Source organism: Anas acuta, chromosome 12 (genome assembly GCF_963932015.1).
Source record: "Anas acuta chromosome 12, bAnaAcu1.1, whole genome shotgun sequence".
NCBI lineage: Eukaryota > Metazoa > Chordata > Aves > Anseriformes > Anatidae > Anas > Anas acuta.
The window spans coordinates 15,969,250-15,992,608 of record NC_088990.1 but is presented as its reverse complement, the minus strand read 5'-3'; the positions used below and the strand labels follow the sequence as shown (position 1 = coordinate 15,992,608).

The 23,359-nt window shown below is 41.2% G+C and overlaps 2 protein-coding genes across 3 annotated transcripts in view; one reads left to right on the top strand and one right to left on the bottom strand.

Moving 5' to 3' along the window:
* OTUD7A (OTU deubiquitinase 7A) overlaps positions 1 to 18,683 on the bottom strand; it is a 159,795-nt gene extending 141,112 nt beyond the window's left edge. The window contains exons 1-2 of one of the 2 annotated variants that reach the window (XM_068696339.1): positions 18,547 to 18,683; positions 17,092 to 17,149 (exon numbers count right to left, since the gene is read on the bottom strand). The gene's annotated coding sequence lies outside the window, so the exon portion shown is untranslated. Of the gene's footprint in view, positions 1 to 11,382; positions 11,480 to 17,091; positions 17,150 to 18,546 lie in introns of those variants that run through there. The other variant, XM_068696340.1, reaches the window with a different exon arrangement.
* GCNT3 (glucosaminyl (N-acetyl) transferase 3, mucin type) lies at positions 18,026 to 20,100 on the top strand. Its single transcript, XM_068696347.1, has one exon. It carries the CDS (start codon positions 18,262 to 18,264, stop codon positions 19,549 to 19,551), a length of 1,290 nt encoding a protein of 429 aa, XP_068552448.1. The 5' UTR covers positions 18,026 to 18,261; the 3' UTR covers positions 19,552 to 20,100.
* The last annotated feature ends 3,259 nt before the right edge of the window (positions 20,101 to 23,359 follow it).

Here is a 23,359-nt window from a genome sequence, read left to right as displayed (position 1 = left end):
TGCTGCATGTAAGTAGAACCTGCTTGCAAGATACAAACCCGATATTCTCCACACAGAAATCCTCTTACCACCTTTTCAAACCGTAGGAATTGCAACAAAGCAGCACAATCACTAATTCCGGTAACATCACAGTGCCTAGCATGCAGGTGGCTTTCCAACATCCTTCATATCGTCACCACTAAGGGATTAGCACCTGTAGCATTTTACCAAAAAAATAAGCATGTAAAAAGTTTCAAGCTACCTGCAGAAACAAAGTAATCCAGGAAAGTATTAATAATCTGAATTACATATTAGTACTGCAGTAATAAATTGTAAATAGCAAATTATTGTTATGATGATAAATCACCTCTTAGCATTCAGCTAGCAGTTGGTTTGTGAATTGTTTTTATAATTCTGTCAGCAGTGAAAGAAGCAGCACCATAAAAGAAGAAGTCTAACTACAGAAGCCAAGTTAATGAATGCATACAAATTGAGATTCCTCCCCACCCCTCTCAGGGGCAACATTTCCTGCTTTCACAAACTTAACATGAATCTTACTATTTTTAGTCCTTTTCTTAAAGTCTATACTGCTGGCATCATGTCTAAGAGTCTTAGTATTAATATTAAAAGATTTCCACCCCCTTGAATCTGAAATTTGAAAGTGGGAAACAAGCACACCCTACAGGCTGAAAAAGAAAAAAAAAGAAAAAAAGAAAAAGAAAAAAAGAAAAGAAAAAAAAAATCAGGGCGGATCGTTTTTGTGTTTGGTTTAATAAATTAGTAACTCATTATTTCTAAGCTGATTCCTTGAGTGGCAGGAGCCAGACAGCGTATTTACTCCTCATAACTGACTGTCCACTAGAATGCCACCTGAGCAGATGGAGACACATCAGCAATTTTACACAGAAGAAATATGCAACATTACTTCACTGCTCTTTTTGTCCAGCAAATATTCTTACACTTCAGAATGTTAATCCAGCTTCTCTTAAAGGCCATACTAAAAGCCATTCTAAAGAGAATGCTTCACCTTTTGACCTATGAAGGAACATTATTTCATGCACAAAATTATATTTTTTTTCCCTGAAAAGCTAAGTCCTCTGCAACTATGAGCACACTGTGTGAGAAGATATAACTAAGAGCTATGCTTCCTGCAAAAGAGGTGTAAATGCATACAAAGCAGGAACATAACATTAGTCTTCCTTCAGGGCAAAATAAGGCTTTTACATTCTCCTTAAGACAGCTACTTGTTCAAAAGAGAAAGTTAAATAGATTATTTGCCAATATATTGTTATAGGATTGGGCTGTGTTTTTTTTAAAGCCACCACTAGATGGTGAAAAACTTCAGCAATTTGCAAACCTACATCACCTCTCTGAGCCCCTTCCTTCCCCTTGAGTCTCCCCCTTCCCTGCCTCCAATAACACGCACTCAGAGACATCAGGACAACACAAACCTGGAAAGCAAGCTTATCTCCTGTAATTAGGATTCGTCAAAATATCATTGTCAAAGTTGCCATTCTCTTCAACATCTTAATTTGTTTTACACAGGAGGGAACAATGAAATTACTCTGACTCGCTACAGCTCTGTATGACTGAGAGCTACAGAAGGAACTGACTGGCCACTGCAGATCAGGGTGTCCAAAACACCCTGTGGACTTCTGAAGCCTAAATTCAGCTCCCTCTTTTGCTAGGCAGACCAACTCAGCAACCCAAATGCAAGTCTCTTAACGTCACTGCACCTCATTTCTCGTCTGGAAGCAAAATTATAGTTGTTAGTACTTACAGCCTTATATGGATGCTAGAAAGATAAGTACATTTAAAAGTTATGTCATATTCCAGAACTGTGAAGTATTTTAGTGTATTGTATATTGCACTGAGAGGCAAACAACAGCTTTCACTTTCCCTGGTCTCTAGTACCTTAAAAAGATTCATTTTGCTTAGTTTTAGAAAGAACTATGACAACTTCCTGTCTTTTACCTGCTACTGCAAGAGATCAGACTCACGAGATGCTTCTACTGTGTGCCCACCTCTTCTGTTATGGCCTCTTATTTCGTCCCTCGGAAGTATTTTGATGAAAGCCTGGTGGGACAGATGTATTACAGTCCTGTTTTTGGCTGAGATAGAGTTAATTTCCTTCCTAGTGGCTGGTGTGGTGCTGTGTTTTGGATTCAGGATAAGAACAATGCTGATAGCACGTCAGCTGAGCAGCCTTGCACAGAGCCAAGACCTTTCCTGCTCCTGGTGCTGCCCTGCCAGCGAGGGGCCTGGGGGTGCCCCAGCAGCTGGGAGGGACAGACCCAGGACAGACCCAAAGGGATGGCCCACGGCACGCGGTGTCCTGCTCTGCAACACAACGTGGGGAGCTGGCACTGCTCAGGGACAGGCTGGGCATCAGGCAGCAGGTGGTGGGCAATCACATTGTGCATCACCTGCTTTGTGCATTTTTTTTTCCTTCTTTTCTCTTTCCTTTCTTTCCAATTAAACTGTCTTTATCTCAGCCCACAAGTTTTACTTGTTGATCCCCCTCTTCTCTCTCCTGTCCTGCTGTTGGGCAGGGAGCAAACCAATGGCTGTGTGGTGCTTAGCTGTCTGCTGGGTTAAACCACAACTGCAATGCAGCTACAATTCCTATTCATTAGTTGTGCCTATCCTGGTGGTCAAACACAACTGGATTTTTATTTTTGTCATTTTGTTTTAATATTTATCAAGAGTTCCAGGAACCACTTATTGCAAACTAAGAAAACTGATAAATAAAAGAACAAATCTTCCGCAGGGCTAAATGAACAGCCGAGGAAGTTCTGAGCTTATTTTGCTCACCACCAACAGAACCAGAAGCCTGAAGTGTATCCTAATGCAAAACACTTCTTTTTTTTTTTTTTTTTTAAATGATCATCAGTAAACAGATCATAACCAAAGTTATGAGTAATGTGGATTTAAGCCTATATGAAAAAGGAAAGTGTTTGATAGGTAATATTGAAAATAAGTTGTGTAGACAAGGTAAATTTTCTATCAGCTAGTAGACGTCAAACAGACTATTTAATTAATCAGGTATTTGAGATAACACACAGAAAGCACACACCTTCATTTCACAGAGGAGAAGCCTCCACCCAGCCATAGCTACCCTCCACATGAACATTACAAAAAAATGTTGAGTAACACACTTCTATGAAACAGACCAGGAACTGCTACAGGAACTATAAGGAAATCCCTAGAGCACATTCAACTGGGAGGAAGAACAATAGGTTAGAAAACAGGTTTCAAAAGAAAGGAGACTGTGACTATTGCATTGACCTAGGACCTGAAAACCAAGACAACTGAGAAGACCGTTCCCACTCTGCATGCATTATGGAATCAAATTCCTCCAGGAGATAACAGGGCCTCCCCTAAACCAAGCTAAAAAATGTCTCGAAGTATCATCAGGGGGCTCACGTGGGATGCAAGAGATTCAGGCCTGTGACCTCCACCACAGAAAAGAACATTCTCTGGATATACAAGGTGCATTTACCTGCTAAGCCTTTTACTACTCTGAACACATTTACTCTGCTTCTGTAACTCAGTTAAGCCTAGAACTCTGCCAGACTGTCAGAGGAATACAGAACTGGCCACCTCAGAAAGGTAACACAGGATTTACCAGGAATTAAGCTGCCCAAAAGGGATCACAAGTGTGCCCTTTCCCCAGCACTGCACTAAGCAGAAGTGTCTAATAAAAGTGTCAACAGCACAAACAAACACAGCTGCTATGCTATAGAACGAAAGACCAACAGTAATCAAGCAGCTTGATTATTCTCGGAGAAAAAATGTACCTCAGGGACCTGAGGTTGAACTATATCTGCATTCCGAGCTAACACCAGAATGATACTACCATCAACAGTCTTGGTTTCAATACAGCCTGACCAAAAGAACATTTACTGGAAACAGTGTCAACAAATCTAGTTGTTATCCCATCATAAACCAAATCTGGGGTGACTCCTCGGGAATTGGTTTGGACTAGCTGTTCATCTGGTTAATTTCGTAGCAAATTGGAAGATCATATTTATCAAGACCTTGCATGGAATCATTCAGTTAGAGCCAATTCCATTTTCATATACAACATAAATTATTTATACAATGGAGTGATGCAGCTATACAGATACTACATTATTCACTGTACAAAGTTGAGAAGTAGCTGCAGCCTCTTTTCATTCACACTATGCCATTGAAAGTAGGAAATAATCTCCTTTTCATTTAAGGATGATCAGAAAACAATGCAAATAAATATTGAGGGCACATCTATACTACAAGGCCTTTTTCTAGCATAACAAGTGACCTGTGTCACCACTATTGTATAAAGAATGGCCCGTATCACTAAATCAAATAGCTGCTGGCCAACCTCTGTACCGAGAAGCAGTTTATCCTGAAAAGAACTATTATGCCACCTCCTTAAGTCCCATAAGCAGGGCTGATTTAATCACACAGCTTTTATACTGGCAAAACCATGTTTACACTGGAGGGTTTGCTAAGATGCAGATTTTGCCAGACCAAGCCTAGACTTAAGATCACATAAATGCAGTTGTTACCTATGTTGTTGACTTTCAGCAAGCTAAAGAACATACTACAGTTTATGAGATACCTCCTTGACTATCTTCATCCCAAAGTACTGCTAGGGCACTTTCCTCACACAGTACACTTCATTTCCTACAAGATGGAGGTGAAGCCATTTCAGCAAGATCTACTGAATAGGGTAATATAGGGTAATAGGGTAATATAGCCTTACTGAAGGCACAGTTGCAGTTCCCTTTTGGTGCCAGACTGTTGCTTTCAAAACCAGCCTCTGGCCAGCAGATCTTTACCCCCAAACGCCACACCATATGCAGGATGACACTTGTGGCCATTCTGAGCAGCAGCTGTGATTCAATCTTGCAACCTAGCACAAGCTGTACCAGAAAGCATTTCATGATCCCCCACTCCAGGTCAAACCACAATGACATGCAGCCTCTGGATCAAATGGAGATCACACACTGGCCCACGTGCTTCTCCCGCACCCTCCCATCTGCACAGCGCCTGCAGAGGTTATCAGAAAAATAGTTGTCAACTTCGTTTCATGTAAGATAAATCTGTTGACTGCCAAGCAGCTGTCATAAAAGCAAAGGAGACTCCAGATAAGAGAGGGGATTTCTGTGGAGGCTTGTGCATGGCAGAAGGTTGAAAAGAAAGAAGAGTGGGGTCACAGTAGTGACCACAAGGGGTTCTGAGGGAGCCAGAGAATTTGGATGCCTGCACATCTTAGTTCATAGGTCCCCCTCAGTGAAGACATTACTGCATATTTTTCAGCAGATCTCTTACATGTACGGACCTGATCCCTCCAGGTGCCATGAGTGAGCCAAAGTGCTGATCTAGGTGATGAAGATTGTCTTCATAACTGAGGCTGAGATGCTCACACAACAGCTCATATTGTAACAGAGGTTACACAGGGAAAATATTTAACTTCATAAAACCCCTGGGAGACAAAATCAATTCCACAAAAGGACTGTAACAATGAAGTATCAAGAAATCAAATGGCATTGCCTTTTGCCACGGCTAAACTTGAAAATTAATCTTACTCCCAAAGTCTCAGGTTAGCTCTCTGACCATCCCTGTCTTTCCCGAAGGCTGAAATAGTCTCTTGTCTTTTTGCTTCCCTCATCTGTTTATTGTTATAGAGGGGAATAGCACTGGAAGAATAATGGAATATTACATACAAATCGCACCCAAGTTGCATCTTGTCTCTATTTTGACAAGAAGTCCTTCATTTTGCCTCAAAATCTAGCTTCCAAAATAGCAGTCTGTGAGATTTGGAGGATACCTAATCAGAAGTTGGCATGATCAAAATTTATGTCACTCTAATTAGAGCAGAGCATGGTCAGAGAATACAGCTTTAAAAAAATAGATAATCTGAAAGGCATTCAGCGTAACAACAGCAAACACATGCAATACTGACACTAACTGCCAGATTTCAGACTTTAGCCCAGTGTTCCTGCACACTTGTGTTTTGCTGGTCATAAATATGGAATTTTAACTGCTATCCACACAGACTTCAGAGGCGGCAATTGAAAAGCTTCTCTTATCTCCCCCACCCTCCCCACCCTCAGAACCTTTTCTGTTTTATTTTAATCCAAAAGATTGCTATTTAACAAAAATTAAAAAAAAAAAATTGAAGGGAAGTTTTATTTGTCTGATGCTGCTCTCTGCATCAGGTTGCTCAGGACCACCCCCAACCTGATCTTGAACACTTCCTCCAAGGATGGGGCACCCACAGCTTCTCTGGGCAACCTGGTCCAGTGCCTCACCTCTGAGCGAAGAACTTCCTTCATCATCTAACAAAGGTGTGAGTGGGCTTATTTTGTCCAGCTAAGTGCTATGCTAAAAGCTATGGTGTTCTTTAGAAAAGGGAGACCACCAAGTTATTGTATCACTGCCAAGCAGGCTCTTTCCCTAGAACATTACATTCACATATTTTAAAACAAAAAAAAATAACTTGTTCAGCAATAATTTATGATTCTGAACAGTGACAAAAAACAAAAAACAAACAAACAAAAAAAACCTTTGTCTTCTCACTCATTTCAGAGAATGAATCACAAATCCGTAGAAGAGAAAATATACCTGCTTTTACCTGAACCACATGTTTACAGTCAACAATATTTTTTAAATTTGAAAAAAAAAAAAAAAAGTCATATATTTTGTAATTTGTTTCAAAATTTGCATTTGTGTCAAAAATGGTGCTGCCCAAAGCAAATAACCCACCCAGAACCTGCAGCATTTCATAAGAGTTTTGAAAAGAACACAAAGCTGTTCTTCCTCCCTAGCCAGCAGTGCTGATCTTAGTGATTATTTTAGTTAGGGATCCTTTCTTCTTTTTTTCTCTTGAAACTTTGTTTTCATTTTGTTTTCAGTAGACATAACTCCTAAACTCAGAAATTGCTCTACACTAAAAGCAAGCTAGAGTCCTGAGTCACAGTAGGATAGAGCTTTGGAGAGATGGGAGTGCACGTATAGAGAAAAAGTAGTACCTAGGTGCAGGAGAAAATTCAAGGATATCCACAGGCATGCCAAAACGTAACAGACAATACGCTGTACAGTACTCGTACGTGCGAGGCAGTGTCTAAGTTAAAATATTTATTGAGAGACAAAACAGGATTTGTTGATTATAGTTGCAAGTTCTCTCTCATAATACTTTTGTGCTCACGCCATTCAGCAGCTTATTGGAAAACCTTTACAGGTTACAAAGGAACATAGCGAATACCTAGACTACATTTATATAAACTAATCAGACACACACAGCTTTTTCACCATGACAGAGTGTAATATTATTGACTATTACATCTGACACTGCTCTGAAGAGGCCTATTACCTTTATGTTAAGTATATTTATATGTATACAAAATAAATTATTTAACTGAAGTCCAGAATTAGCAACTGGCAGAATGCCTCACGCTCATTATTTGAATCATCTACCAGAAACAATAAAAGAATTTCAGTTACAGTTGAACTCTTCACCTACAGCTGAAGAACAGGTCTAGTTCAAGGAAGGTAGCCAGTTCCCTGAGCTATAAATTAACTTTGGTTTAATTAGAAATATGAGTTAGGAGCAGAAATGTATTAGCAGTAGATCCTGCAATATGTACCTGATCTGCCAGATTCCCTAACTCAGCTGGCTGACAGAACACCTGATGATAAAGCTAAAATAGGAAATGCAACATTTACTTCAAAGGGGTCTTTGTCGAAGTTAGTCCCAGCCTTCAGCCCATCCACTTGGTGTTGAGGGTTGCAGAGAAATCCACCCACACCACCAACCTTCTGTGGATCCTGACGTCGAAAGGAAAAGCAAATAATGCTGCAATTACTCAGAAATACCTAGGAATTGCAAACAAGTGTGCTACACTTCAAGAATATTTTCTTGGAACATCTGAAAACTTCTTTTTAAGGTTTGCACTATTATTATTATTTTTTTTAAGATTTTCCACTATTTCTTACACTAAAAAAAAAAGCTAAAGAAAGTTGTAAAATAGGAAAAACACACTTTGCAGGTGTTTTTTTGTAAATACATTTGTAACTTGTCACTCCACCTAAGTCTTGTGAGCACATCTGCAGTTTTAAAATCAGTAGCACACAGAACACTGATGACGTTCAGGTAATTCCTAAGCATTGGGGCAAGCAATTTACAATGATCCCTGTATGAAGGAAAGAAAGGAAATTGGAATTCTGCTTAGGAAAATCTCATGCTCAGCCTTACTGAGAAAGCTCCATAGATTTCTGACACTGTTTAGTTTTGTTATGGGTTTAGTGCCTTGCTGTGGGTTTGGCACCTCTAGAGCTAAGTAAATTGTTTCAAGCAATGTACATATTGTGAGATTAAACACAGGAATGCCATCCCCATCTCAGAAACTCCCTGAATTGAAAACTAGGAGAGCATGCCCCAGAAGAACCACAATACTTGCATTATGCTCCTGTAAACACCTGGTAACGTCACAGACATGAGACTGGGACAGCTAGACTTGTGTCCTCACACACACCCCCATGGGAATTCATTGCTCTTTTTACTGAAAGGTCACTGGATTTTAAGTGCTACAAAAATCCTAGTGCAGAAGTCCTACCTTCAGAGGGCGTCTCTCTCAATAACAGAATCTCTAATACATGCCTGTGACATCTAGTCATGGAAAGCATTTACTGCTTATCTCCTGGGAAAGGGGCTTGTGGTCAGGACATCCTTCTGGACCTGAAGCATATTTGAAAAAAGGGGTACTGATGACACACATTCTCCCTTCCCTCTTGTCCACTAGCTTTTCCAGTGGCTAATACTGTGTGTCAGCTGCACATGGACAAGGATATCAATATTTTAGCTATTCTGTTCTGCAGTGGCATGGCAGAGGGCATCAAGTCATAGCATCAGTCAGTATTTACACATCAGCGCTAGGATCTCTCCATTTTAAGTGCAGAACACTGCAGCCCTTTCTGCTATACTATTTTCAAGCACTTCCTAGATCATGAACCATAACCTTCCTGAAATAAAGGAACATTAGTACTCTTACTGAACACGTTGTTTCAGTCCATGGTCTATTGTTTGCTAAAACATACCTGTGCAAAGGGTGGTGGTGGTTTTCTATTGGTTTTGGACTAACCACCGAAAAAAAAATTCAAACTCACCACCTTGGATGAACTCAGCCTACATTGCCCAAGAATTGCTGTATGATTAGTCATAAAGAGTCCCAAACATTCTCATCTTTTATGTGCTTACATACTGCAAAATGCTTCTTTCAAACCTAAAGTTTTTTTTTGTTGTTTTTGTTTGTTTGTTTGTTTACATACATTCCTCAGGAATCATTTTGGGGAAAAAAGCAGGGCGTGGGGAGTACTGCTTTAAAATCTATTTTAGCAGCTCTTTTCTGAAACAGTCTGCAAAGCTTCATCTCACTTGTGACAAAGACGTTAATGAGCTAGTTCGGTTAACTCATAAGAATTAATTTTTTTACTGAAAAAAAAAATCTTACAGTATTTATCTCACTTTTCAGCAAGCTACCTAATAACTAGAGCTGCAGATATTTATTGGAATAAATATTTTTATTTCATAACCTTAAAGATCTTGGCTCTAAAGTAGGACTTACTGACCAGGATGCAGCCCATAGAGAAAGCGATTCATTGCTAATCATGACAACAGCACAATTGTTGGAAATAGATGAGTGAAATGACCTGGAAATACTATTCATTGCTCGCACTAGACATATTACTGTGATCCAAAACCCAGCAGAAATGCCTAAGCACTGAAACTCTCACTCACATACATGAACTGTTTCAACAAGCAGAGTCAGGACACCACATGTTTTTTAGCTAACTAATGACTGAGCAAGCCAGAACTAAGAGGTTCAGGCTTAAGCTAGTGAATTTATTGCTGTTCAAAGTAAAATGCAAACCAATTTCTCCATTCATCCTCTGCCCTCCACCGCCTGTCTTCAGTTAAAAAAAGAGTTCTTGGATTCATGTGCCTTAGCTCAGATTTATTGGTACTGCTTTGTGTGTTGGTCTCTAACAGTATCACCACTGAACAGAGAGGAAATAAGTACACCGAATATACAGGAAATTTTTAAAGTGGTGAGTACAAAAAAGCTTTATGGGAAGCAAATAGATCACCTGAAATAACGAAAAAGTAGCACAACACTCTCCTACAACTGCATTCCCCCCACTGCCTATCAATTTTATGGTTGATAGTTCCTGTGTAGCAGGAGACAGGGGCACTCAAGCTCCTCCAAAATGTTTGTGCCTCTTTGCAGAACAGCTCTAAGTACAGCACACTGCAGTAACCTCTGTAGCAAGTGAATAGCCCACACCAGTTCCAGCTATCACCTTTCCCTTGCTGATTTCTCTTGCAGCTTTGCTTATACTGCATTTTCTGAGTGTGAATGGAAAATCTGCTCTGCATCATTTCATCAGACATTCAAGTAAAATTTGCTGAACTCACTAAGCCCAAGACACGTGACCCTATTCAACAACTGGACAAACTCCTTGTGTAGCACTAAGCATATTCAGATGTGTTTCTGGGCAGTCACAGAGATATAAAGAAAATGTATTGCATTAACAAAAACTTTGGACAGTCCATGTACTGTCCTCACTCTGTACATCGATACCATGATGTTTATGACGTCACACAGTTTTATCACAGAAGAAGTTCAAAGTAGTATTTAGTTGCCAACAAAGCAAGGGACCAAGTTAACACACTTCTATGACTATTCTATGATTATCAAACTCCCTCTGTAACACTTATGTCTTGTTCAGGAACTCCTTTATCCTTTATTAAGAAAGAGTCTCTTCAATAGGTTAGTTATCACGGTTTATACGTTGTGAGAAACTTACAGAATTGTTTTTCCTTCTTTTTGATTCTTTATTCCTATGTCTCTGAATGCCTTTATCTTCTATCTAAGAGAGTTTTGTTTGCTGTTTTGTTTATATTTCCTACACTGTATGAAGCAATCCTTTTCTAAAAACAATGAGGCATGAGATAATGTATTTATTATCCCCAGTATCACTGTGTTTCCCTTGTGTTTCCTTGTGTTTCCTTGTTCGGGAAAAAAACAGGTTCTTTTTTTTGCCTCACAGGACCAGCTTCCAGTGTTAGATACCACAGTCAGAAATAGTGCTGGTTTTAAAAGTTGTTTAAAGGATTTATTTTTAAAAACTTTTACCAGCATCTTCCCACTATTTTCCTGTCTCTTCAGCAATCTGCATATGGTGAGTAGTGACTTTCCCCCCTATTTTGCTGTATTATACACAGTGTGATTTAGGATTATACCTTATCATGACAGTTCAGTTTTTGATTAAACCTTAAGCTAACAGGAAACATTCTGCTGATTATATGTTGTTATGACTACCTGCTTAATCTTACTTCAAAGCCATACTCACTGTTATTCCATACAATTCAGCTATTTTTCCTTGGATGAAAGCAAAAATTCTTCACCTCCAGTAAGATTTCCGCAGAGGTCCAAAAACAGTGGGGCATTGAACCTGTAACCGTAAAGTGATAAACATCTGCAGTGCTGAGTTACAAAACAGAAACTGTTAGACATCTTATAAGGGTGTCTGCATTTTGATTTTTACTTAGTTTATGTTGCTTTTTCATGCTCTGACTTATATCCGTGTAGTGACTGAGTCAGAAGTATTGCATGTGCTTTCATGCTAAGCGTCACAAACCTGCAGTAAAGCTTAAAAATTGACATCTAAAATTGATGTCAATTTCTTAAAAATGGATTTCAATCTCTTAAAAATTGACATCTACCAGTTTCCTCAGATTGACTTAATCATTAATTCATCTTCAAAACAACCAAAGATGATGCTACTGTGGATGCAGTATTAGTAGCTACTAAAAATACAGGTGGGGCACGTTAGAGAATAAAGGACTGAGCCACTTAATTCATTCAAGAAAAACAAAAAGAAAGCACAAGCTAAGATTTGTAATGACAGGTTTGAATTTCAAAAAGCAAAACCTGCATAAGACCATTCAAATGTCATGTTGAAGTCTACAACATAGTAAAGCATACACATATAATACTTACGTATTTACATAAGCTTTACTAGATTTACTTTTATACCAAAGGACTTCCTTGCTCACTTTTTCACTCACTCACAGAAAAGCAAGATGTGCCAGAATCAAGAGAAAAAGAACACCAAACTTTTGCTCTCCAAAGACACACACTGGGGGGGTTATCATCTGGTTTTTCAAAAGCCTGTCAGTAATTTTAAAACTTTAAGCCTTGAAACTATAGTCCAAGAACAATTCCATGATTTTGTAGATAAAATATCACAACAGCGCAGTGAGTAAAAAAAAGAAAAAAGGTCTGAATAGCCAATAAAATAGAAAATTGATTTCTTACTAACATTGTTCAAAGGAAGCACTGATTAAATAAAAAAACAGTCCTTTTAGAAAATGTCCATTTCTAGATGACACAAATAAGCAAATTCCCTTATGCCAACACACAAAGGAAGTGGAATGCAGCACTTCACCATAGAACAACTACTATATTCTAACACAATTACTTAACAGCAAATTAAGCATGGAGTACATTCAGGAACAATTTTGCTCAAGTAACAGTCAGTGGGAATATCACTAATTTTGTTTAATGACACTTCATTACCTAACTAAAGATACTGCAATATCAGAACCAGCCTTAAGGATTTTCAGGTGGGTCTGCAGAACCATTTTTCAGGCTTCAAGCAGGCAAACACTTGTCACATAATTAGTCCATACAACTCTGGAGAGAAACAGCACGCTGATCTTTATGTTTTAGGTGGTGTGTTATGTGTCAGTATGGATAATCACATACTTGTCTTCAACAAGTTAACTATATCATAAGTCATCTTACAACTGTGAAACATACCATCACACACCAAGATAACAAGAGTCATCAGCCTCTCTTTGCAAATACATAGTCAGCTGAGGGTGGGAAGAGGAATAAGGGGAAGACAAGAACAAGAAAAATATTCACAACCTTTTCCTTATATAAGTCATGCCTTTATCACTGATCTTTGCCCTCTCCCTAGCTCCCTCCCAGCCATTAGTACAAGAGGATCAATTTACAAACAAAGGGTAATGTATTGGTTTTAGGTGGAAGTGTTTTGGAAAGGAGGCAGATGGGGCCTAGATAACATACCCAGGGCTGTCCCATGGGGCCTAGATAACATACCCAGGGCTGTCCCATGCCAGGCAGAAAAAGCTGAGCCAGGCAGCAAAACTGGTGGCACCTCTGGGAAGAGGAAAAGGGAAAAAAAAAATAAGAGGAGAAAAAAAGGAAAAAAGAAGGGGGACAAACACACGCACACACAAACTGCTCAGTAGCGTGTGAGCGAGGAATAGGGGCAGAGAGGAAGAGTGAGAAACAACACTGTGAACACCAAGGCCAGTGAAGGAGGGAGGAGAGTTGCTTCAGGCAGCAGAGCAGGCATTTCCCTGCAGCTCACGGAGGACCACTTGCCAAACCTGTGGGTATCCTCTGGGGGAAGCTGCAGCCTGGGGAGGGAGAGAGGCCCAGCAGGAGCAGGCTTTGCAGCAGAAACTGCTGACTGTGGAGCAGGCTTATCCCGAAGGACTGAAGCCCGTGGAGAAGACCCACGCTACAGCAGTTCACAAAGGACCGCAGCCCCTGGGAAGGGCCCGCACTGGAGCAGGGAACAAGCACGAGGAGGAAAAGAGGTAGAGGGGAGCTGATGTGAACTTACCACAACCCTTGTTTTCCCAGCTCCCTGAGCTGTCCCTGGGGAGACAGATTTGGGAATGAAGGATTCAAGCTGAGCCTGGGAAAAAGTGGGTGGGATGGGGGGAAGGTGTTTTAGTTTTAGTCTTTTCTCTTCATCCAAATCTATTTTAACTGGCAATAAAGTAAACCAATTTTCCCCAAGTCAAGTCTTTTCTGCCTGTAATTGTGATTTGTAAGTGAGCTCCTGGTCTTTAGCTCAACCCACAATCTTCTCCATCTTATTTTCTCCCTCTGACCATTTGAGGAAGGGGAGTGGGAGTGCAGCTGGCAGCCTACTCAAGGGCACAAAGCTAACTAACTTCCTGGTATCCTTTGGCACACTGTCACTTGCGATGACTAATTCATCCCTCTGAGCTCCAGGAGAACTTCTAACAGTCCATCCCTCTGTAGATATCCATGAGGTATTTCTGCTGACTAAAGGTCATATGCAAGGAAAAGACATTATGCAAAGAGGAACGTAGTGACTTTTTCATCCTCCAGTCAAACACTTGTTCTGTAGCCTGCCCCACCATTAGTTTTCAGAGAGCTGTAAGTCAACCAGAAGCACTGAAATGAATCGACCACACACACACACAAAAAAGTGAATAATTTTGTCCAGGTTGTCAACACTGTATGAATTTGTAAACTTTTTTCATAGGAGGTAGCAATTTTCTGGTCCAAAGGCCTGCCTCAGCGACAGGCCATTTTGTGGACGATACTGGTTCTGACTACAGATTAATTTCTGTAGGTTATATGAAGAAGAGAGAGGAATCCTTTTGTTTCTTCTAGCTTAGATGTTGTACATAGCTGCTAAATAGACACATTCTGACAAAATCCCCGCCTCCCCCCCAAAAAAAACATGAAAAAGATAGCGCTGTAATTACTCATAACTGCTTTTCTGCAAGTATCTAGCAAGTAGCTTTGAATGTCTCAGCTAGACAGCTCAGAGTCAGAGAAGGTCGGGATCAGTGAGCAGGACACCACTACCACAATGGTGAGGGAAAAAGAAAAAAAGGAAGAAGTAGCCAGCCAGAGAGGCCTGCAAGCCTTCTTCTCAGTCTCACTGGGCATCAACTTAGTAAGCTGCTCTGTAGGACAGAGCACAATGTAAACTGATGTGGAAACCAGCTGGGTGCCCACTTCTTTCAGGCTAGAAAGTGTGGCCCTGCAAAGAAATGGCACTTTGGATGAAGGCCCACCTCCACAGACAGCCTTGACAGATAAAGACAACAATGCCTTGGTAGTTTAAAAGGGGCATTACAGTTTAGAAGTGGAGTCCTTCAAAAACACTGCAAAAACACTGTTACAGAGTGCACAGATTCTAACTTAAAAAAAAAAAAAAAAAAAGTACCGTTGTGCCTTTTGTGACCACGAAGCTAAAAACAAAACTCAGTCCACACAAGTAATGGAGTATAACATGCAAGACTTTTTTGTAGCATTTACAAGCTCGGACTCAGATTACCTGTTTACTAGGTTAACAGAACTTGGTACTCCCACGTACTTCTTAGAAGTGAAGCACCTGACACTATATCTACATATATAAAAATTCTTTCATTATATGTTGTAGTTATCATCACTTCAGGCTAATTTCTCGAAGTCCTGAGTCAGCTCCATTTTTTCCTTCTCTATTTATTTATTAAGTAATGGCGTTATTTTATTATTTAATACAGCTAAATCATCCTCTTCCATATCTACAGGCTATTGTTCTCTTTATGTCAATAACCATGTGGCTGCAGGTCACCTAATAGACGTTGCTTGTACTACAGTATAGCATCCTTGCCATGCTATTGCATTATAGTATCCTTATCATAGGACAGTTGTTTTAAACTCACTTTTCAAAAGTTACTTTTCAACTCAGAAGGAAGGAAACATACATAATCATTAAATAAAACCAAAGCCCCCCCCCCCCTTTTTTTTTGAGCCCACAGTTTAGACTGAAGCATTTTGGAAGTTTCAGTTAAAGAGTACAAATATTAATGGGTTTAAAATACCAAATAAATATTAATAGTTTTTAATTCCTATTTACGGTGAAAACAATTTCTTAACAAAGTATTATGTTGTGTAGGCTACCATTTGTTTCCTGGTAAAAAGCAGCTTTGCACAAAGATTTAACACAATGGTAATGTTATTTAATTCGTGTTATTTAATTAACTTTTCATGCACCTTTAAGAATACAGTTTGGGGATTTATTTATTAGGCTTTTAACACTGTTCAGAGACCAAATACACCGTTAGCCTTAAGATTATAGATGAGAATATTGAAAATACATTTTTCAAGTCTCAGGTTAGACTTACCTATTGTTGGCTTTTAACAAAGAAGTACAGCTGTCTTCATGTAAAAATGTGATTAAAGAGTTACAGTTTATTTTCAAATTCCTGAAAAACACTTTTGTAAGAGACACCACTGCATTCTGAATCACAAAACCATAATTTTCACCAAAATGAAACACAAAAATGCTCATAACTGGAATTAAATATGAAAACCCATCCAAGAACTCTCATGTGGAGTCATCACTTATTCAGCATTTCCTGTGGGACTAAAAGTTTGAGGATTTCACTCACACGCCATGTCACTAAATGGTGTAACACATACAGATAAGCTGGAACTTTAAAGTAGAAGAGATTATTTACAATGTATGCAATATGCTCTTGTTTCCTAGTCCACAAGTAGTGGCTGTGCAAAAGAGGATGTTTGCATACTGCAATTACAATTCAGAATCAATAGAAAGACATATTTAATGTGTCATCCTTCCTCCTTCCCCTCCCATGGCAGGGGAGGTGAAATAGATTATCTTTAAGGTCGCTTCCAACCCAAACCTTTGTATGATTCTGTGACCACTTCAGATAAAGAAAACCCCAAGTCTACAAGGACTTGCACGACAAGGACTACACAACATTGCAAGGATACAGCCTAGCACAGATGACCTGAACGGGAAGTGCTGCATGGATAGGCAGAAGCCACACCAAGTGAAACAACTATTATCAGGGAATACTTTCTCCAGGTGAAGCCACTCTCTACTGCAAGCTGAAGATAACTTGGAAACAAACTGCAGGAGCAAGGAACAAATACACATGGGACTGACTTCTTCCGTGCCCTGAGAAAGCAATTTGACCATAGGGTGTCTTGTTTACATTTCCCACACCTTTTCTCCCAGGGACATTAACTTTGGTACTTAGCACAAGAAAACAGACATACATGTATGGCATATAGTCTACCACATCACATCAGTTTCTTTCATAATGCCCACTGGAATTTCTCATCTGCAGACATCTAAAATTACTTCCCAAATCAGTTAAAGCTGTAATTCAACCAATAATCTCAGTGTTGAAATTGGAGATGTAACATCTGCTGTTTTATAAAAGCCATGTAGAATTACACTTACATTACTGGTTCTCAGTCCTGATGCACGTTCTGTGTTTGGTTTCTTGATACATCCAGACCTAAACAAAGATTCAGCTTTACTTGTATTTTAGAAAACCTGCCTTTCTCCTTTTAGCTAGGAAAGTCAAATTCTATTTTCTTATTTTTCAAAGTAGTCTTACACAAATAGTCCAATTCTTTTTCAGCTTCATCTTATTTATTTATTTATTTATTTATTTATTTTTAATGGAACTTTCAACTCATTTAAACTATTGAAACCAGTGCTGCTTTAGAAGCAAGGTACCAACACCTGGTTCAAACCCCAAAGTGGTTCAGGATGACCGCAATACCTAGGGGACATTTTGTTCACCACAGCACAATGTGTGTTTTAATAGTTATCTCCTATTCTGTATTAAATGATAAATTGTTCATACTTAGCCAAGAGGTACATGGAAGTACACACAAAGATACACCAATATTCTCTTACTCCCTCATTAAAGTGGACACTTTGAGGACAATTTTTCATAAACCACGACCACTTTCTTCACCCTCTGCTCCCACTGTGGAAGCAGAACTTCCACTTTGCCAAGCTACCCAACTTCTTTTGCAGCAATCCTTCACTAAAGCCCTGAATGCTCCAGATCAGCAGAAAGCATGCTGCAGCTGGGCTTCCAGACTACAATGCTGTTGCTCTCATTCCCCTGACCTGTAAATTTGCATGATGTAAATTCTGGAAAAGCAGTATAGATCCAAACTCATCTACTAATGTCTTTTTTTTTTTTTTTTTTTTTTTTTAAGTGTGTTGCACAGGATTGCATTCTAGGGGGATTTTCCTTGCTTTGTACACTGGACAGGGGTAAGATAAAATATTTCCTTTTTATATACAGACATAAAAGATAGACAAGAACCTCCTGCACTGATAAAAACCAAACAGCTACGCAACAAGGAGGGAGGTGACTTCCTTTTATTCACCTGTGGTTATGCTGAGAACACCCAGCACTACTTCACCCTTCCCAGGAACCCTGCACCCAGGCTGTCAGGTCACTCTGTACAGACAACTCTGACTGAACAACTGCACCCTCCAGCAAGTCCAGGAGGTGAGCCTGGGCGAGGCAAGGCGAGGCACGGGCTGGTGGCTGTGGCCGTGCAGCGCGTTGCCCCCCTGAGCCGCACGTGTTGGAGCGGCGGGGGCATGCAGCTGTGCAGGGGGAACCTCCCAGCAGCACGGCGACGCGGCGCGCTGCTGCTTGGCTCCCTGCTGCTGGTCATTGCCCTGGCACTGCGCAGTGTCACCCGGCCCTGCCGTGATGCCAACCCCCGCTGCCGTGACCACCTCCGCCAGGCTCTGGAGCTGCCCTCCAGACGAAGGATCAACTGCTCGGGGGTTGTCAGCGGGGACCAGCAGGCGATCCAGCAGGCGCTCCTCAGCAACCTGGAGCTTAGAAACAAAAGGGAACCCCTCACACCCGAAGCATACCTGAACATGACGAAGGACTGCAGCAGCTTCAAGGAGACCCGGCGCTTCCTGGAGTTCCCGCTGAGTGAGGAGGAGGCCGCGTTCCCCATTGCCTACTCCATAGTCATCCACAACAAAATCGAGATGTTCGAGCGGCTCCTGCGGTCCATCTACGCGCCACAGAATGTCTACTGTGTCCACGTAGACAGCAAGTCCCCAGCTGCCTTCCAGGAGGCCGTGAGGGCCATCGCCGCCTGCTTCCCCAACGTCTTTGTGGCCAGCCGCCTGGAGAGGGTGGTCTACGCCTCCTGGTCACGCCTGCAGGCTGACCTCAACTGCATGCAGGACCTGCTACAGAGCCCCGTGCCATGGCGCTACGTCCTCAACACCTGCGGCACCGACTTCCCCATCAAAACCAACGCGGAGATGGTCCGCGCCCTCCAGCTGCTGCAGGGGCAGAACAGCATGGAGTCCGAGAAGCCATCGTCCTACAAGCAGCTGCGCTGGAAGTACCACCACGAAGTGGGGGAGGCCATCTCGCAGACGGCCACCGAGAAGCAGCCGTCGCCGCTCAGCTCGCCCATGTTCACGGGCAGCGCGTACGTGGCAGTGACGCGGGCCTTCGTGCAGCACATCTTCGAGGACCCCGCGGCGCTGCGGTTCCTCGAGTGGGCCAAGGACACCTACAGCCCCGACGAGCACGTCTGGGCCACCCTCACCCGCGTGCCCGGCGTGCCGGGCGCCCTGCCCCACAACGACAAGTTCGAGCTCTCGGACATGAACGCCCTGCCCCGCCTGGTCAAGTGGCAGTACCTGGAGGGCGACACCAGCAAGGGAGCGCCCTACCCGCCCTGCACCGGCCGCTACCAGCGCGCCGTCTGCATCTACGGGGCCGGGGACCTGCCCTGGATGCTCCGGCAGCACCACCTCTTGGCCAACAAGTTCGACCCCCAGGTGGACGATGCCGCCATCCAGTGCCTCGAGGAGCACCTGCGCCACAGGGCCCTGCGCGCCGCGGGGCTCTGAGGGGAGCTCCGGCCACGGCCCGCCCCGGCGGCGCCTCAGGGGCGGCGGGGGAGGAGCCGCGGGAGAGACGCCCTGAGGGGAAACGGCGGAGCCCCGGGGTAAGCGGGGACCGGGGGGACACCGGGCTCGGAGGGGGAATGGGGGGTGCTGGGCTGGGAGGGCGTAGCCCCCCCCCCCCCGCCTTTCCTCTGCCCGCGGGCGTCTCCTCAGGCAGGGCGCGCATCCCCGGCGGCTGCCCCCCGGCCGCCCTAGAGAAGCGGGGCCGGTGTTTTTCCCGTTCCCCATCCACTGACTGTTGGCAGAAGCGACGCCAGAGCTCCTTTTTGTTTTAGAAAAGCACGGCCAGGTCACAGGCCAGGGTGACCCCGCGTCCCGGCACGAGCACAGGTGAAGCCATGCAATGGAGTTTGTAAAGCTCCTAGCACCTGCCGCACCGCTCGGCTCAGCGTCGATTTGCTTTTGTTTCAGGCACTTTAGGGTTGTTTAACTGCTGTTACTAGCTGCTGGCTATAAAAAAAAGGTTTGTCAATAAAATCAAACATACTGAAATAGGTGGCTTCCTGGTATTCTGTGTGCTGTAGTCACCTGAGGAGAACTAACCGCTCCCAGGCAGAGCCATTAAACTATTTCATCCACCTGCACCCCGCTTCTCCATCTGTAATACACGTGGAGAGACGCTTAGGTAGTTAACTGCGTGCTAACCTACATTTTTTAACATCTTCCTCTCTATCCCTCCTCCCAGAGAAGAGAATATTATAAGGAGTGCTCTCAGTAATGTAATTGCCACATCCAGTAGTGTGTTGGGCCTTTTAGATGAACAAAACACCTGACTTACTCTTTTTTTTCCTAAAGCTTCTTTAAGTTGTAAGGTCTGTGAACTGCATTTCACCTGTGTGTACTTTACCCACCTCACATTAGAGCCAGCTACTTCCTGTGGATCCAACAGTGCTCCACTACCTAAGTGGTGAGGATTTAATAGAGTTTTGTTTATGCAATCAACAATTTTCCCTAGTAATTTTCTTATCAGTAAGCACTCTTACCTTTTAAATTCAAAGTCTCCCATGGAGAACAACCATTAACCAAAGAACATCTGAAGCAGTTCCACAGCTTGCTACAATAATGACTGAAACTACACAGTTATTTACAACATTGATTTAAATAGGATGAGGAGATGTGTAACTTCTTTGGTTTTCTTCTCTCAGAAATGCGAAGTATTGCTTGTACAGACTAAATAACAGTAGATGTTTTATCTATTGACAGAGACTGACCTGACCAAAAAAAAAAAAAAAAAAAAAAAAAAAAAAACCACAAAAAAACACTTGAGATGGAGAGAGAGCAACAAGAACCTAGATTTGAAAAATACAAAATAAGCCACTTCAGATCAGTTCCACAGTAAGTCTCTTGGCAGAGTCACAGTAACTTCTCTTTTAATGTTACTTATTACAATCTATGTTCTTCCTGGTTAGAACTGGAAACAGATAATTTAACATTTGTCAACAATTGAAAGAGCTTGCCCATTAAATACGAAGGCCTCAGTGGAACCAGCATATATATGGAAGTTTTACCTCTTCTCAGGGAACTAGTCAAGCCACATACACAAAACATTTTTGTGCTGTAAACATACACCTATTACATCATAAAAGCATTGCCTTACAGAGTAACAAAAATGAATGAAAGGTAATTACATCAAGAGGGTTTTAAAGTATATTTAGCCTTTAAATACAGTCCATCTGCCCAACCCACCAAAAAGTTTGGGTTTTATTTAAATATGTCTAACTTGAAAAGTTGGTTCTCATGAATTTCTAACTCACTCTTTTCTATTTCTATTGTGAGGCTTTGCTCCCAAGCCTTTATTTATGGGTTATGCCATAATATTTTGAGGCAGTTGACTGTCATTGGTGTGTTTGGTCAGTTAGACAGAAACAGGGGTGGAAACAGTGAGTAGCTGGACTCTCATTTGACACCTCATGGGCTGTATGGTGTCTCTGACAAAATATTTATTTTTCCAACATGATTATACTATTTTACCATCACCAACAGCATTCAGAATTTTGGATTACTCACAATTTATCTCAGATAATTTGGTTCCAAAAACAAAGGCATATCTTGTGCAAATTTATTTTCAACTCACCCTTCTCCTTTCAGTAGTGACCTGATTTCTTCTGGAGGAACATGAGGCTACTCCCAAATTGAGAACTTGTACTAAGATAATAAGATTCTGACAGAGGAATGTTCACAGCATTTCCTCTTCCAAAGACATTAGAAATGTCACATTTATGAGTTCAGTCATATGTCAAAGCAGTGATACAGGAAAAAAAAAAAAAAGATTTATATGTCTCCTTATCATTACAAATGACAATAAAAAATATCACTCAATGCCCATATAGAACTGTGTATTCTGGAGATCTTGAAGTATCTCAGCAATAAAATAAATAGCATCATGGAAAATCAGTGATGGTGAACAAAGAAATGATGCATCTTGGCAAGATTAGTTGCAGAACTGAAAAAAGAATAAACTTGAAATAGAGTAGGACAAACCCCAGCCCAAAGTAGTAGTGGCATATCCAGAATACAGGTCCGTCTTTAAAAAAATAGGTTAAATGCCGTGTGAACTTGATCAATAAAATCCTTGGCTATGTAAATTAGAAATATAATCATATCAGAAATAGTACTGTTAACTTGGTCTAGTTAGAGTATGAAACATCTACTTACGATGCGTGTGTTGGTAACTAACAACCTGATTTTTAAATAAACCACCAGTTGTTTAAGGAGGAAGTATGTTGCAAATTGCCATTTGCCTTTCAAGATACTCACAGGAAGAAGGTGAAACTGTAATTCTGCTGTCTAGTAACAGATGTATTCTTTTTATACTCACCTGGTATTAATCCAAGTTTTTTGTCACTTTCTTTTTACAAGAACAACCTAAATGTGAGCTAAAACTGGCGTAATACATATTTAAACAGAAGGTCCGTAAACAGCTCTTCTTAACTATATTCAGGAGGGTCTACTTCCTTCTTACTTTGCATTTCTTTCATATTTTATATGGTCTTCTCTTAAGCGTTCTGTAACAAAGAAATGGGTCAATGGAAATAAATTCCGAAGAAAAAAAATAGAAGCAAACACTACCTATAGAAGCAAAATATTGGTAAAATATTTTCTGTTGTAAATAAAGTTGATTCAGCCATTGATTACTATACCATAATATGTCTAATTTATACAGTAGATTTGTCTCTGAGCAAAGCTATTTTCCTAATGAAGGATTCCCTCTAAATCATTGAGGCTGAAGTCCAGATCTCCCAGTACTGTCTTACTGAAGTTAACATGTCCTTTACCATACTCCTACTTGTCTTCTTTTTTTTTTTTTTTCCCTAAACATTTCCTCCAGGAACTTTTAGAGCACTGAAAACCAAAACCAAGTCACTAGGACTGTAACTGAAATACTACTTCCTGTGCCACTGAGGATCCTCAAAAGCAAATATCCATGTATTGGCCGTACCTCTTATCTACTTCATTGTACCTAATAGTCATTGTGTCACATTATAAAATGACCCTGACTAAACTCGTCTTCTTGAAATTTGTCGTAAATCCTTCCTGCTCAGTACTTACTGTTCTCCCTTGATTTGTCTTTCATAACATCCCTGACTGAGTAAACAGCTTGCTTTAGCTAACATCCGGTTTTATGCACTTTAGAAATTAACATGATCCCTTTTTCTCATAGAAGCCGTGCTTACACAGGCAGTGACCCATAGCCACTTTTGTTTATGGATTTATTTCCTTTTTCTCACTTTTTTTTTTCCTTGCTTCTTTC

Bases quoted from the DNA above. Each gene is read 5' to 3' on its own strand.
- GCNT3 (XM_068696347.1), top strand. From the start codon at position 18,262: ATGCAGCTGTGCAGGGGGAACCTCCCAGCAGCACGGCGACGCGGCGCG.